Source organism: Bombus flavifrons, chromosome 9 (genome assembly GCF_040668555.2).
Source record: "Bombus flavifrons isolate JBK064 chromosome 9, iyBomFlav1_principal, whole genome shotgun sequence".
Classification (NCBI taxonomy): domain Eukaryota; kingdom Metazoa; phylum Arthropoda; class Insecta; order Hymenoptera; family Apidae; genus Bombus; species Bombus flavifrons.
Genome location: NC_138450.1, coordinates 11051704 through 11064937, shown reverse-complemented (window position 1 = coordinate 11064937; position 13234 = coordinate 11051704). Strand labels below are relative to the sequence as shown.

The 13234-nt window shown below is 39.1% G+C and overlaps 1 protein-coding gene across 3 annotated transcripts in view; it reads left to right on the top strand.

The window, feature by feature from the left end:
* Positions 1 to 13234, top strand: part of Dop2R (dopamine D2-like receptor) — a 96846-nt gene that overhangs the window by 74077 nt on the left and 9535 nt on the right. For all 3 annotated transcript variants that reach the window (XM_069120771.1, XM_069120770.1, XM_069120769.1), the window contains exons 3-4: positions 10967 to 11076; positions 12461 to 12713. In XM_069120771.1, coding sequence (XP_068976872.1) covers positions 10967 to 11076; positions 12461 to 12713 — 363 coding nt within the window. The remainder of the gene's footprint in view (positions 1 to 10966; positions 11077 to 12460; positions 12714 to 13234) is intronic.

Below are 13234 nucleotides of genomic sequence, written 5' to 3'. Positions count from 1 at the left end.
ACTTTTACAACGATCTTCCGTTCTTTCATTCGTCTTGACCCCTTTTGCCGAACTTTCTCTCCGCGAGTCACTCTTAATGACTCGATTCCATAGGGGCGCGCAAGATTCGTTTCCCTCGTTCTTTCGAAACTTTTCGACAAAGGGGTCATTAGGATCTCGTTTCCAAGATCATTAAGAGCTTGTAGTACGAGAAACGGTGCTTTCTACAACCTCGTCGCGTAATTCCCTATCTGCGAGATTATACGGCATATTCATGAGCATGCAAAATTTTCAACGAAATTCGAATTGAACTAATCCGCGTAACGTTCATCTTGCTACTCCATGAATATGATAAGGCATACATTATTGCAGTTTTCACAAGGAACCTCGCGATGACGAACGAAATACTACGATTACTAGCATCGATTAATTAAAATTGATCTGTACCTATTCGAACGAAGCTCTTTATCCACCTTATTGCTTATTTTATTATTGCTTTATTGCTTATACGCAATACTCGCGTTCGTTAATTTGCTAAAACTTCTTCGATTCTATCAATAGAGATAAAATATAATCGACGCTTCAACATTGTCAATTTTCATGGAATAGAAGTTGCGTTTCCTACGACGACGACCGAACAGTGAAGTTTAAGCGCGATGAAGGTGTCTAGTTTCAGGAAGAATAGAAGTGCTACGAAACAACTATAATAGCAGCCAGATTCGAATGCATAGAAGTTCGGAAATTCCTACTCGTCATGCTGGTAGCTACCTTTACTGGTTTCTATCAACGTGCTTAATATATACCGTTTGCTAAAGTGCGTATTCGTTAATTCGCACAGCGTCTTCCATTCGAAATTGGAAAAAATGTACTTCCAACGGTTAGTATGATAATCGTCGACGATGAAGCGTTAATTGGCAGGAATGGGAACAAAGCTAGCGTACATATAGCTACGTCGCATGCGTTTCAGATTTCGACACGGCACGAGGTGGAACGGGTATTATCACCAAAGACCTTCGCTAACGACTCTCAGGAGTTGGTAACAGAGTAACAGGATCTATAGACAATGTTCGAGAATCTGATGTTCACATCCTCCTCCTTCTCTGCTATTATCGATGATTAATCGTCAAAACGAACAGAGAAAAAAATATTCTATAAAATATATGAGTGATTTATTTTGTTTCTAGCTAACCGTAACAAGCACAACTTTAAAATCGTAGAAAGTGCCGCTTTATTCCAATTGACGTTGTCTGCTTCAAAGGCTCGAATGATTTAAGCGATTTCGTTTGAATAATTAGCGTGGTAAGTATCAAAGTTTATGGGTTAGAAAGTTGTGGCTCCCTAATTAAACTCCCGAAGCGCTTAACTTTTGGCTCCCTTCATCCGAACAGCTTTCGATTTTCAATTTTCGTAACGTGAAATGCTTCCAAATTGATTGATGATTCTTCCTCGAGTAAAACGTAACAAACTTCGTTTCACCTGCCGGTGTTTCTACGCAACTTACGCGTTATTAAAAAGTTGAAATTCGAAAGGTTTTCTACGAAATAATACTCGCGCTGGCGAACTATTTTGCAATGTACGAGGGGGGTAACGCGCATTCAAAGAAGAGGGGCTATTATGGAACGCAATATCCGTCAACCTGTCGGCCAAATTGACAAAGGTTTTTGTTTCTGGACGGAACAGACGCTTAACATAGTATGTTACTCGCATTAAAATATATTCGCCGTTTCGCTGTTATATCATTATACGTACTTACTCTGCTTCAACGTGTTTTAATTATTTTCATAGGAAATACTTTGATTCGAAATGCTTAAATTAATATGTTAATCCATTTAAATGGACTCGAATACCGATTATGAAAATCAGTGAAAATCAATGAAAATGATTGATTCAGTCAGTATCGATAGCAAGTAACATAACATGCTCCAAAATTAAAACACGATTCTAATATTACGCCCGAAACTGTGTCAACTATATGTATTGCATTACAATCAATACTTAGTTATTGTTGTTACTTTTGATTTCGTTATTAAACATATTAATTATACATTAACCATTTTCTCTCTTACGGTACTTTGAATCACGCTCTATCGTACATTATATAATTAATTAATTGCGTTTCAACTTGGAAATTTATTTTAATTGAAATTTCTTGTGTTCAGCTTATTTTGTATGTTTATTCTTCTTGTTTCTTAAATTACTTGCGATTCCTTATACAATGTATGAACTAAGAACGGAAAATGCTTTGATCCTGCTAATTAGTTTGACATGAAAGGTGAACGTTTTAATAATATCGAAATATACGGGAAATAAGGAAGAAACCATCGGTTATTCAACTTATAATGCCAAACTGTGACCAAATAACAGTTGGTATATTCCTGTTATCGATACAAATTTTCGTCAGACTCGGTGATATAGCCAGTTTCAAGGCAGCCGTTAGAATGGACTTCGTGACCATCCGAATTAATTCAAGTTAACTGGGATGTTTCCAGCAAGTTCCTTTATGTTGTCCTCCGGTTCTCTTCTCGCAGACACCGTGCTGCCACGTTAGAAGGCTAGGTAAATTCAATCTGATCCCCGACTAAGTCGTAACTACGTGTCCGAAACCTGGAACAGTCCCGCGCCAACGCTGGACCACCTTGCCGCCTCGCCGCCTCGACATCCATGGAAGCGTCTGCCGAGTGAATTACCTCAACTACTCTGCCTTCCCTTACACGCGACAACGAGGATTACCAAGTGATTTCTTGTTTACTCGTCTCGTCGACGAGTAAATATTAGAATACAGGCAATGATTATTCTCTGCTGATTCTCCACTGTAAAAGCACAATTTGCGTAAACTCTCCAAGGAAAAGTTAGATGAACGTAGAAAGTTGTGTTATTACGTTCGTGTCGCGATCCATCTGGAAAAAGTAAAGAAAGAGCGGGTCTAAAAGCGAGGAGAGAAAAGTCCGGAGGAGAGGGTCTGGGACAAATGGATAAGTTTCAAGGTGAGAGTGTCAGAAGGAAGAGAATCGTTTGGACACTTTTTCCGCAAGGAAAGCCGTGGAAACTTTTGACCTGAATTATAATCCAGCGTATCCACGGAGATATAGCTGAATGCGTGTCTCTTATTTATAGCACGATTTCGCTCACGAGTCCCATCTGTCTAAGCGATCTTGCACAGCTTTGACGATTTATTCATTTTTCTCTGCACAGATAAACACGGATAGATAGGTTCGACCAGTGGTACGAAACACGCGAAAAATAAGAGAGTTAAGGAAACAGGTTCAACGCCTAGAAGAAGCGTATCAAAAACGAGTGATAATACTCCGTATCTGGTCAGTCGTAACGTCGCGTCGGAAGCAATATCGCTCTTGATTCTATCTGCAATAAAATCTCGGGAACAGATATTGCGACCGAGTGTGTCATATCCATTTTCAAAATACGACTTTTTCTCCAGTGGATGCAAGAAACGTTATTACTTCGGGGCAACCGTTTATTTCGTTGTTGAGAAACTATTTCAAAATTGATTACCGGATAACTTCTGGTCGACTGAATCTGTTTTGTTATTGAATTCTTTGAGTATAGCTTGAGTAGGTACGATACGCTTTTCTCGTGAGAAAAATAGTTGAAACGGGACGTTACATGAAATATTATTATCAACTACTAAATTATTCCTTTTTCGATATTCGACGATGATCCTGACAATTTTGCGCATACGTCCATGTAATAGCTTCAAAATAGAATCGATATTTTCGTCGCGCACGGGACGTTGTACGACGTTCTTTCTTCGCTTCTCTGTCGAAAATTTTCACAGCGACGAGACATACTGTTTGCAAATCGCAAACCGGGATCCATAGTGTGCCCGGAGAGCGTCGACTTTGGAGTATTTGACTTTTACAAATTTATACGGTTTTTCCTATTTCCAGAAACGAATGCCCTTACTTCCGAACGAACGTCGCCGGATGTTAGAGCCTCGAGCACTCGGTGTTTCTTGCAATCGTTGGCACGAGCGCATTTTTCAAGTTCGATACATTAAGTCGACGACACGAACATGCTTCGTATATTTTGGATGTCGTATACGGTACCAGCCTGAAGAGGAACAAGTAGAAAGCTTGTATCGAAAGTCGAAAGATTGATGCATTTCATAAACAAATGATATTCCTTTTGAGAATTTTGAAGATTCGATCTCGATCGAGCTCGATACGAGAAAACATCGAGTATCGGTCACTGCTTTTCTTGCAGCCGGTGAAATACAAAATGAAGAAGGACGGATGAAACACGATAACGAAATCGTTCTATCTCTGAAAAACGAAAGTCATTACGAGAATTGACTTTAACCTCGAAAAATCATCAGACGTTGTAAGAAACTAACTTGATCCAACAAGTCGTCGGTTAAAAAATAACCACAGAATCCTACATTAGCTATCTTAATGGCTTTTTAATGTCGCTTTGGAATTTCCAAAGATAGACGATTATCCGACGGTCGATTTGCAGAACGTCACTAGGAATTTTTATAGTCCCAGCAGGAGCCGTTAGATTCTTCCAAGTTTGAGGCGAAACCATGCCAAGTAATAGCCTAGATAAAATATTTCCGCCGTACATCCAACCGTTTTTTCGAAAGCACGACACACTGAAATCTCTCGAGATATACACGCGTATATTATAGCGTTCGTTTAAATTCGTAACAATATTCTTACCATTCTTACAAGTTACGCATTTTTCTACGAATGAGTAGCAGAGTTTCTTATAATATCTCTGTAGTTGGTACTGATCGAAAATTCGACGAGGAAAAGCTTTAAAAAGCAATTATCCAGCTAGCAAAACGATTGAAAAGCCAAGACTTAGCGCTTGACTCGCTTTGATCGATTACGTCCTGCAGCACAAACGTCTGGATCTAGAGATTGTGTAGCAAAATTCTTCTTATTGTATACGTAAAACATCGAGCTGTCACTACTAGCTTTTGAAATTTCACTGAAACAGAAAACTCCTGGATTTTGCCCCTATGTAGGTAGGTAGATACGGCTAACGCTCGAGAAATACCAGTTTCGTTTTTCGCTGTACGGGATCCCATGAATTGAATAGCGTCGAATTGATTACGCTTTGCAAATAATTCTCGATTCAGTCCTGTCTCTGGCCGTAATGCTCGGATTTCTAGTTTCTCTTACTATCCCCTATCAGCTCGTTCAACCCGTTTCCACAATCTCTGCCCACGATTGAGTCCTAGAGTGCTTTCTCCGACTCTCTTGTAAGAGCGTCTCGCGTTTAACTTCACGGGCGAAATCCATCTCCTTCTCTTTTCCCCAATTCGCTCTTCTCTATCCATCCATCTCTTTCGTTTGCCATTCTGTTCCTTGCAATCTGCCTTCGCACGATTCGTCTAGCGATATATTCATCTAGCTATCTCGTTCTCTCTGTCGGCTTACCTTTAGTGATTATATCAATTCTAAATCAATTTTAGCAACGGCCTTCGTATCGGTCGCGCACCCTCGTCTCCGCAACCCTCTGCCGCGTGTCATTGAATTACGATGGGTGAATCGCTTGGAGTACTGCAGCCGCTCGATACGAGAATTAATAGGGACGCCGTTACCCATTTAAGCGGCCGACATGATACCCAACGTAGCCGACACGTCGATGGAAAATACAGTCACCATGCCGCTTCTGCTTTCTCTCGCGCTCACTCGCGTGTCTACAAATTTATGATGAATTTATATATCTATGGTAGTATAAAAATGAAAACAGACGTTCGATTCGCTTTGTCTACCAGACACATGAATTGCGGACCCGTATCGAGTGTAAAACACGGCGTCACTAGGAAAATTGAAATATTAAATACCGCGAGAGTAATTCGAGTTCATATAGTCGTGGGATCACGTCGATGGACAGCTACAATCAGTACGCATGCAGCTTCAATGCGGAAAATATTTTCCATCAAATGCAGTGAGTAGAAAAGCGATCGCACGGTTTAAATATCGCTGCCCTGAAAGAAAGGAAGTGAATATTCAGGTAAATAAAAACTGGGGTCGCTACTACAAACGAACCTGACAACGAGTTAATATTCACTAGTTTAATACGAATATGCCAAACGAACCGTTTGCATGTGTAATCCACAAATCCATTTATTGAGCTCCACGATCAAAACGTGCCACAAAAATATCAATTTACCCGTTGTAAAATTAAGTTTTTTCTTGGTAAAAGGGATTGTGTAAGTTGAAACCTACACGCATTATTATTACTTGTGTATGATTCAAGAGTGATTGTGTTAGTCATATGTTTTAATGAGAACGAGGAAAAGCTTCATCATCAAATATTCCATTTCGTAATCGATCTAGTTGAAACAGACGATGTGCGAGAATAATGTATGAGAAACGAAACAAAGTAATACAGATTGAGTAAATTTTTCTAAATTTCAATTGAAAATATATGATTTACGCAGTCTCTCGTCTGCGACATCGTGCTTACCGTCAGATTGATACGTAAATACTCATTGTTTTTCCCTGGAACTTTTACGGCTTCATTTTCCAAACACCCATCAAGCCACGAGGTTCGCAGCTGTTCTCAGCAGGATGAATTTACAGCAGCCATAGGTGGACGTGTGAAATAGAATGGTCAGTTAAAGCTGGAGAATTCTGGTTAACTCTTGCAAATAATGTACAAAAGGACAACGTTTTCTATTGTTCCGTACGTTCGACTACTCTGTCACGGAACTGTAACGAAGGAAATTCTGCTTTTTGTCGAACATTCGTATGGGAATAATTTCTTTGACACTGCACGGTGTCGGAGGTTTCGCTAGATTGATTATGTTTGTGCAATCAGACGATGCGAATGCATTTTACAGAAAATTAACAACACCATTGTCTCTTGAACTCTCGATATCGATGCTCGACAATGTGGAGTGTTACCGTGTCCTTGATGTCCTCTGCAACCAGTCAAGCGCAGTGCATATATGATCGGTAGATTTGCATTATACACGACAATTGAGTACATTATATAGAGTACGTCGAAGTAAGCTTACTATGAAACGTAACTTTTGGCGACAATTTACATCTATTCGGCTTAAAATTTTTTAACCAGAGACCTTGGGATTTCCAATCCTTGAACTATTTAACATCGACAGGATTGCATTACTAAAACGATCGAAATATCCGAAGCAATGATCAATTAATCTCTTTATATCGATGCACGACTGAAATAAAATAGCATACGCGATTACGATCCCCTAATTAGTTGGCATAATCCGTAACTTAATAACAAAGTCAGTCAAAAGATTGAGAACGTCGTCGACGTAAGACGTAGCAAATGATTGCTCGTTTACTAGTTTCCCCCAGTATGCCTCTCGCTAAGGTCGCTGGAATAAGGCAAGGTTGACTGGCTCGCCTTCCCTTGGTTTCTAATTATAACTCCCTATACATTAGCTATAAATGCCGCGATTATATACGTATTGCGAAGAGACTTACATCGACCGGAAGTGTCGCTTTACCTTGGCCTTCCCTAGATTCACTTGGAGTATCGTCAGCAGTTCCGTACAATTCCAACAAAAAGACAAACTTTCGATGTCGAAAATCAAAAGGCAATACTGTTCGTTATAACGCTTTTACGGAGTGTACTATCTACCAACGTCACGTGTTCCACGTTCTTGTACCTATACGTTCAGATGCAGCTGGTAGCGTTGCAATTAACCAGTGAGCTGGGACGTGACAAATTTCGAGAGTCGTTGTTTTACCATTCGGTCGATATCGCGTCAATGCTGGTCTTTTTATGAATAGTTGTTCGGTAGTTTTCGTACGGCATTTACGCGAGTTAAGTAGCTGGTTACGTGCCGGTTATTTATTCGATGTATTCACGATTAATTATCTGGTGTAGTTGGCGCAACGGAAAGTGGCTTCTCCAGCAAGTTGGCTCGCGTCTATTTAGAAAGCGCGTCGACGTGAATCCCCTCTTGACAGGGGAGACGCGTTACCGAGCAACACGCAACAGAGTTATGGCTCATTTAACCTGCTACTGGGGAGCTGGATGAAGGGCTTCGAATGCAAAGGTACGGTTAGGATAAAGTACCGGCTGAAAGATGTAAAATACACTTCTTTTGCATTTAGAAACGGGGTATGACAGAATCCTTTATTCCGCAATTATTAGCATCGGTTAAAGGCGTAACGTGTATCCTACGAAGCAAATCTAGAAAGAATAGAACAGTCGTCTTACTTAACACTTTTTTTCATTTCTTACATTTCTTCGCAGTTCTTCCGTGTCATATTCCTATTCTAATTTACCTTATCCTACTCTTACATTCGGGTATCATTTACAAGTTATTTCGATATCACGTAATTTATCACGCAATCTAAGACATATAATTATTTATCAAGGAAAATTAGTAACCGCGATAATAATCTACGTTTAGTAGGTTGAAAGGGGTAAATCGTGTTACAGACGAATTTTGCATATTTTGCGTTAGAAGTAATAGGGGTAACGGAGATAGAACAACGTGGCGCGTTGCGGATAACAGGTCTGGTTCAAGTAGGGAGAGGACTATAACTAATGCTGGATGCGCGCACGTCGCTCTTAAATTACTTCGTCCTAAATACTTCATTGGCATTTTGGCCAAGACTCAGCATCAGATAAAGACACATTACAACGATGCTTACCCGTATTCAGACCATGCTGGGATTTAGACTGTACCAGTTTTGTAATTAACGATACGTCGTCGCAAATCTACGTGATCAACTCGTTCTGCTTGCAATCCGGGAATGTTCGACAAAACTAACAACAAAGAGCAGATCTATATTTTAAGCCATCGACACAGCGAACGTTTTCAATTTTTGGAAAATATGATTGCTATTGGTGAATTTAAAAAATTCCGATGTTGTTACGTCGGAAACGACAAGGGAGGGGGAAAAAAAAGGAAAAATTCACAGTTTCGTGAAAAGCGAATATTTGCAAATTTGTTTTATCAAGTTGCGAGACAAGTGCCGTGCCGCGCGTGATTTGTGTAAATTTACTCCACATCCGAATTTAAAAGCGAAATTCATTCTTTCCAATTCCTTTTTAAATGAAGTGTTCATTTACGAAAATACTTAAAAGCGTAACAAAAGCACGAAAGTCAGTTTTATTCCAGACGTTCCTTACTTCTATGTATCACTGCTTTGATAGTATTCCTGCGTTCTTTTGTTCTTGCGATGCTACTTTTAGTGCTCGAGTTTTCTTTGAGATACCAAAGCATCTCATTTAATAGCATCTCAGTGGAAACGGATAGATACATGTATATGAACCAGTCTTTGAAATAAGAGTAAAGGGAGCTGCCGGTCGAGTATAAATAAATAAAATGTCTTGGGAAAAAGAAGATACTTTTGAGTATGAAATTGTGAAAAAGGTATACTGGAAAAATCGTGACGGTACAGCTGGCAAAGCATCAAGGTGAGTTAAAAGTGAGCTGCAAAATTGCCGATGTGAAAATGTGATATTACATGGTAATTATACAAATATAACCGGTAATGACATTTCGATGTCGTTGACGAAACATCGCCGTTTCTATTAGAATTTAATTAAAAAATATATTTTCTAGACGTGAATTATATCGAAAGGATCATAAATAAAACAAAATAGTAATAAAACAGAATTTTATTTAGAGGCTATTTCGGTTATTTGCATGTACATGCATTTCCAGGCACAAATTTTTCGTTGCTTTACCGTTTTTGCTAATTTACGACTTTTAGTTGCTCACTTCGCGGTTAAAACAGTGAGCTTTGATCGTATTAAACCTCTACGCTTTATGTTCCTTGTTGCGTTTTCATAATTTTTTTGACGTTTTCTGATATTCGAAAAGTATCATAAAAATTTGTACGAAGATACGATAATTTCGAATTATAAATTAAAAGATTCAAAAAGCAAACATTGTATCATACATGTACCGTATATTTCCATGATGTAACAGTGTTATAAAGTATCGGCCTGTTGGTTGTGTTACACTCTGGTTGTACACACATGCAAAATATAGTAGTTCGATCAATATGGTACTGAAGTACGAGCTACGCATCTTAATGATATCTTCTAAAGCCTTTATAAGTAATCACAGTTCGTGCTGCAGAATGTGATGAATATCGAGAAAACTGAGCGGCTTACAATTTATTCCGGGATTTTTCTACATACGAAGGCGCAAATGAAATTGGAATGAAAAGCGAATAGGGATCTTGTAATCGTTACAATTTCGTCTTGTAATCATTAACGTCGTACAAAAATCAGATAACGAAAAGAAATATTGAGCGATTAGAAGTCGCAAGTATCGAACAATTAAATGAGAATATCTTCCTATGCTTACGGCGAATAACACGGAGAGGAAATTCAACACTGCGAAATTCGCCAGTTTAACAGAAAATGGAGACAAGCGTGTACGCATAGCCGGCGGTGATAGACGCATTTCGACGGTGCAACGCCCGATTTTGTACTTACTGGAGGCACGGTTGTTTCAAATAAATCGCACAACAGGCTTCGCTCGGTATAGGTGCGTTCGATTCAACCGTGTCAGTGTTTTCGAAAATAAAAAGATGAATCAGACGAATGCACCAAAACGGAAAAATGGTATACGGTGGGTGGAATGGGAAGGAGGAAAAATAAAATTCGTCTCTTGATTTGGTCAAAATAATCCTTGATCTCTACAGAAAGATTTTTCCAAATAAATATACCTGACCCGTTTTCAGGGTCATAACAATTCCGAAGAATTAAACAAGCGGAAAAATTCGTTGGAAGAAACGAAGAATCGAAAATGCAAGAACTATGATATATTTTATACGAGTCTGTATTTTTATCTTTTGAGAAATTTGAGAAATTCGGTCAGCATCTTTTATATATGTATTTATTGCTACCTCTCGCGTGTCTTCTCGGGTAAATGAAATGCTCCATGAGCCAGTAAATCGGTAATTTACATTGAAACAATAGCCGACCATAGAGCAATGAAAGCTAATTCAACTGGCACGGTTCGTGGTGAGCTTTGATCTTCACAGTTTGTTCGTTCATTTTCCAGGTAAACGGATCGTGGAGTCTGCCTGGCTTTGTCTGTGACTTTTACATCGCAATGGACGTCACGTGCAGTACCAGTTCCATCTTCAATCTCGTAGCAATCTCGATAGACAGGTGAGCGTTCTTTTTCGCAGAAGAGCAAGAAATAGTTCGACCCTAATTCTTTTACCCCAGCGAATTCCACGATCGATCTTCGATGTTTTGTTAGCTAAACGCTACAACGCTAGAAAATCTTATTTTATCGCGCTCAAACAATGTAACGAAAGTCAAATCGCAACTCGTATGCATAAATCGAATTAATTTACGAAATGTTACGAATTGCTCGTCCTTTAGCGTCAAGAAAACAGGAAGAAAGAGAAGAAAAAGTAAACGCAAGAATAAACAGAGATATTAATCGTAATTTGTAACGCTCTTTCAATGTAAAATACGATTTGCTTGCATTGCATTTGTTTCGCGCCATTGCAGGAAAATTGCGCAACCGCGATTGCTGAAAAAGCACCGAAACTCGTGAAAAAGGAAGTTGCTGATTTAACCAGTTTACGTGACACGAATAACAGACCAAGGACGGAAGAGGAGGAACTGAGATTTGTTCCGTGATGCTCGAAATAAGCTGGAGTCGGGAGGGTCGGGGTTAATTTCTATTAATCAAATTTCGACAGGACATCGAAATAAATATCGTCAAGTCGACGAGAAGGTCGAAATGATCGATAGAGTGGTTTTCGCTGTTCTAAGAAATTTACGATTTAAGATATAGTAACGAGACAGCGTTTACGTTTCATGATCGAAAATGTTTGTATAAACCCGATCAGTTTTGTAATGTTACGAAAAGCTTATATTTATTATAGAACTTATCAAAGTTCGTAGATATCAAAGTCACGAAACGATATGAATTAAATTTTCCTCGTTTTTTTCCTCTTTGTCGCCTCTTGGTCTAAAATAGTATTAAAAGCTAGATCATAAATTCCGATCATTCAGAACGAAAAGAATTTCGTGGGACCGCGTAGTAAAGAGTCTAAATGGAAGCGCATTCGTCTAGAAATAGTATAACCAAATGATTAATACGGAGGTTTTTCGCATTTGCATGTTAAAATATACGTGTCGCGATGCAGAAAAATGGCTGCACTTTATTAAAAACCTTTCGACGATTTCCATAAAGTCGCAAAGTCTGAATCTATCTATCGCTTGTCGCCTTCTTCCGGATGAATTCCCCCAAATAAACGACAATTTAGCGATTTAATTAATCGTTTTCTACCGACATTTCCATGCGACAGAATTTGATTTTTCCTCGTTGCAAAAGAACCGTAAGCGTCTAAAAAGTATAGTCTTTTCCGAGATAGAATTATTCTGATACAGATACATCAATCGGAATAGAAATAATAAATTGGACAATGCTGTCGGGCGGATGCACAATGTTAGTGGATCCACGTTGATTTGCGGCAACGTAATGCCCATCAAGCAGGGGACACTGTACGATACACGAAATGAATTTGAATTGCAGATACATAGCAGTGACCCAGCCGATAAAGTACGCCAAGCACAAGAACAATAGAAGAGTGTGGTTGACGATACTGTTGGTCTGGGCGATATCTGCCGCGATCGGCAGCCCGATTGTTCTCGGCTTGAATAACACCCCCGACCGAATACCGGACCAATGCCTCTTCTACAATGCAGACTTTATCATCTACTCGAGCCTATCCAGCTTCTACATACCTTGCATCATCATGGTGTTTCTCTACTACAACATATTCAAGGTAAATATTATTGACAGCAGTTGGTTTAAAAATAATCGATAGCAGAAAACGATAAGGTCCGATCGGTGTTGCTCGAAAATAGAGTAAGCATCAAGAACTGTCAGGATGAATGCAAAATCGTTTATTTGGTCAATTAACCATAACATATAATATTGTCGGCCGTAACAAGTAAAACTCAGCAAATTACGTAGATATTAATTTTAACGCCATATGGAGCAAAGTGTTCCGCAGATACGCTGGCTTTTGCGATTACGTTGCGGTTAATCATAAATACGGCTGCTTCGCTATTCTACGCAAACCGGAATACATAAACAATTTTGTTTGCATGATTGCTTCCATTCGTTACGATATTAATTTCCGATGACGTGAAATATCGCGGTAATAATTACGTAAAACAGATTTCAAATTCAACACTTTATAATTCTACATTCTGAGAGCCCCGTCTGACCGGGGCTTTTGTACGACCGAGATTTATTATTTCTCAGTGCAGCCGATAAACAATGGTATTTCAACAAACAATG